The following is a 3605-nucleotide window of genomic DNA, read 5'->3' on the forward strand; positions in this document are numbered from 1 at the left end:
CCACACTGCTCCCACACTGCCCCATGGCACACACCCTCCCTGACTCACACTGCTCCCCACATTGCTCCACGGCATGCATTGCTCCATGACCCACCCTGCTCCCCACACTGTCCCGTGGCACATGCCCTCCCTGACCCACTCTGCTCCCCACACTCCACACCACCCCATGGCACACGCTGCTTCCCGACCCACACTGCTCCCCACACTGGCCCCTGAAGCACGAGGGATTATGTCCCTTATTAAACTGCCAGATGGTGTCCCATCTAATGGAACTGAGATGTTCTCATCATCCCTGGACTGACCGAGCCCCTCCTAAGCCTGGCTGTGCTGCCAGCTGTTTGCTGTCTTGTGGCAGGGAATTCCACAGGTTAACGGGGCCGTGTGTTAAAACAAAACACCCCCAGGGGTTTTCCTCTGTTAGTATTTGTAACATCGTTATGGCTGATTAAAGACGGAGCCAACTCCTCCCGCGGACACGGGGCGGGGTGCATGGGGGTCGGGGGGGCACACTGGCACCCCGATTTATTTTCTTTTCTAAAGTAGCGATGCAGCCAGCTCCGAAATATGGATCCGGGTCTGGATCACGCCCCAGAGGGCCAGTTTATGGCCCCGGCCCAAATGCGGGTGTGGGTCCCTGGCCCCCCCTGTGACAGCCCGGGGCTGGGTTCGCTTCCCCGGGGTGACGTGCGGGGCCGTGCAGCTCCGGGGCCGGGTCCCTTCCCCCATCGCTTCCCAGTTTCATTTCCCGGCGGCGGAGGAGCTGAGGGGGGCGGAGAAGGAAACCGAAACTCAGCGGCCGAGGCTGGTTTTGATTCTCGGTGCGGGGCGGCCCCGGGTGACGAGGCGGCGGCGGCTGCCGGGTTATAAATCAGGAGCCGGCGGCGGAGCCCGGCAGAGCGAGTCGGGCTCGAACTCGGGACGCTGCGGAGCCAGGGAGACCCCGGCAGGCTGCGGACATGGTGAGGCGCGTCCCGGGGGTCGCTCTGCACGTTCCTGGTCCGCGGGAGGGCAGCGGGCAGCTCGGGACCGGACCCCCCCGGGGGTCTCCTGTTCGCTGGGGCCCCATCCCTCCTGGGTTTTGGGGGGGCCCCGAGTGCCCAGCCGGTAGCTGGGGAGGGACCGATCGGCACTTCCCGGGGTCCCTTGGCACAGGAAAGGCAGCTGCCGCCTGTATTTACCGCCCCCTCCCAGCCCCGGTCTCCTCTAAGCTGCCCCTTTGTTAGCGACCCGCTAGCCCTTGGGCAGCCCCCTGAGCGCGAGGGGGGGCGCGCAGCAGCAGCCGCCTGGGCACCCCTCGCCCCGGGGCAGCCCCCTGAGTGGGAGAGGGGGCGCGCAGCAGCAGCAGCAGCCTGGGCGCCCCTCGTCCCGGGGCAGCCCCTTGGGCGGGGGGCCGCGCAGCAGCAGCCTGGGCGCCCCTCGCCCCGGGGCAGCCCCCTGAGCGGGAGGGGGGGCGCAGCAGCCTGGGCGCCCCTTGCCCCGGGGCAGCCCCCTGAGCGGGGGGGGGGCGCAGCAGCCTGGGCGCCCCTCGCCCTGGGGCAGCCCCTGAGTGCTGGCTAGTGCACCCCAACCAAGACTGGGCTCCCAGGGGTCAGACCAGCCGGCCCAGTGAGCAGCCTCATCCCTTGACCGCCCTTCTGGGGGGGCTGGGTTTGGGCCCCCTTTAGCCCCATGAAAAGGGATCTGGTGAGCGTTCACTGAGCCCTCATGCGCTGGCACGGATGCTGGTGCGGTGGGTGTGATCACTGCCGTGCTGACTGGGACACATTTCCCTGCATGTTGCACTGGGGTAATGTCTGCACCTGGTGCCAGGCGTTGGAGGGGTGTATAGGGGCATGACAGGATATGGGGACCGTAGCAAGCCCCAACCTGCTTCCCTCCTGGGGCTCTGAGTCCATGTGGGATGGGCGCCTGGGCTCCCACTGCCAGGGGGTCTGACCGCTCTGGGCCCTCTCCTCCCCAGGCCCTGTGGCTCAGCGTGAAACTGCTCACTGGCGAGATGCACAGCTTGGAGGTCACCAGCATGATGACCGTCTCGGCTTTCAAGGCCAAGATTGCCAAGCAGACAGGGGTGTCCCCATACCAGCAGAAGCTGGCCTGCCAGAATGGGGCCTACATGGAGCTGCGCGATGACTCCCGGCTCTCCGACTACCAGCTCAAGACTGGAGACGTCGTCCTGCTGGTGGTAAAGAACGAGGAGCCCATCACCATCTTCGTGAAGAACGACAAAGGCAGGACCAGCACCTACACCGTCCTCCCCTCCGACGGGGTCACCCAGTTCAAGGGGCGGGTCCAGCAGCAGGAGAACATCCAGGCGGAGCAGTTCTGGCTCAGCTTTGAGGGGAAACCGCTCGAGGACAGCCACAAGCTGGGAGACTACAACATCGCTCCCCACTGCACCATCTTCCTGCACCTGCGTCTGCGGGGGGGCTGAGCCCCGGGGCCTGGCCTTCCTGACTTTCATGCTCCCTTCCTCTTTTCCTAGATAGACCTTAGTGTCCCAAACATCGTACGCCAGCTTTGGACTCTCGGATGTGAAGCTGTGACCAGCTCCAGCAGTGGCTGGGGTGGGGGGTGATGCAGAAGACTGGGAGAGGGTCTCAGGGAGAGTGAGCATCACCCTGACGCTGGGTTGCCTACAGCACTCGCACCCCATTGTGCACATGCTCACCAGCTTCTCATCCATCCGTGCATCCCATTCCAGTGCAGCATGGCCCCGCTGTGCCAGGCTGTGTGGCTGACCTGGGCTGTGCAGAGTGACTCTGTTCATTCAAGGGGGTACAGTGGGGCCGGGCTCCTTACAACATGGTGGAAATCTCTCCCGTAGGAGGCTTGCTCAGTTAGCTCCTCCATGTGAATGAGACCCCCTGCCCACCCATGCCATGTGTCTAGCGAGTTGTTTCCTTGCTATAGGTGTTTGCTGGGGTTCCCCGGCAGTGCTGGGGGTGAGGGTGTGCTTTCAGCAGGAGGTAACCCTAGCGGAAGAGCACACTGGCCACTCCCTTTGTCACCGATTGAATTCAGGTGTGAAGCCTGGATGCCAACATCACAAGAAGATCCAGCACAATCCCCTGCTCCCGCTCCTCAGGGGCTGTGCAGCTGCTTCCTGTGATGTCACATTGGGGGTGGGGCTTGAGTTAGCCTGCCCCATAGCAAGTATTAAGGCTGTAATGACCACTGGGGGTAGTGGTCTGTGAAGAAACAGAGGAATGGGCCTGATTAGTCTCTGGCTTTGGCAGTAAGGATTTCGGTCTCTTTTGTGACATGACAGTATTTGCATTTTCCGAACGGTGATTGATGGATTCAGCCTGTGACTGTATTGCACGCCATGGTACTTTGCTATGTAAATGCGGGAGAATGATGTAATAGGATCAATAAACAGGTTTCCTCAAATCCTGCCCTGCTCCTGAGTCCTGTCCTGTCCTGTCTCTGAAGACTCTGATCTATGCTGGTAAACCCTTCCAGGTGATCTGCCCCTGTGCACCGAGCCAGCTCTTACCCCTATGCCCCCAGATACTGGCCTCACCCCCAAAGGGAAGGAGGAAACCCCCCCAGCCCAGCCAACTGTGCTGCCCTTTGGATGAGAAAGAAAGGAATTGCAGCTGAGG

At 62.5% G+C, this 3605-nt stretch overlaps 1 protein-coding gene across 1 annotated transcript; it reads left to right on the plus strand.

Annotated features, from left to right (window-relative positions):
- The first annotated feature begins 836 nt into the window (after window positions 1-836).
- ISG15 (ISG15 ubiquitin like modifier) lies at window positions 837-3390 on the plus strand. The gene is made up of 2 exons (XM_050923888.1): window positions 837-959; window positions 1961-3390. Exons 1-2 carry the CDS (start codon window positions 957-959, stop codon window positions 2429-2431), a joined length of 474 nt encoding a protein of 157 aa, XP_050779845.1. The 5' UTR covers window positions 837-956; the 3' UTR covers window positions 2432-3390.
- Window positions 3391-3605: the final 215 nt, after the last annotated feature.

The sequence above is a fragment of the Gopherus flavomarginatus genome, chromosome 15 (genome assembly GCF_025201925.1).
Source record: "Gopherus flavomarginatus isolate rGopFla2 chromosome 15, rGopFla2.mat.asm, whole genome shotgun sequence".
NCBI classification, from domain to species: Eukaryota; Metazoa; Chordata; order Testudines; family Testudinidae; genus Gopherus; species Gopherus flavomarginatus.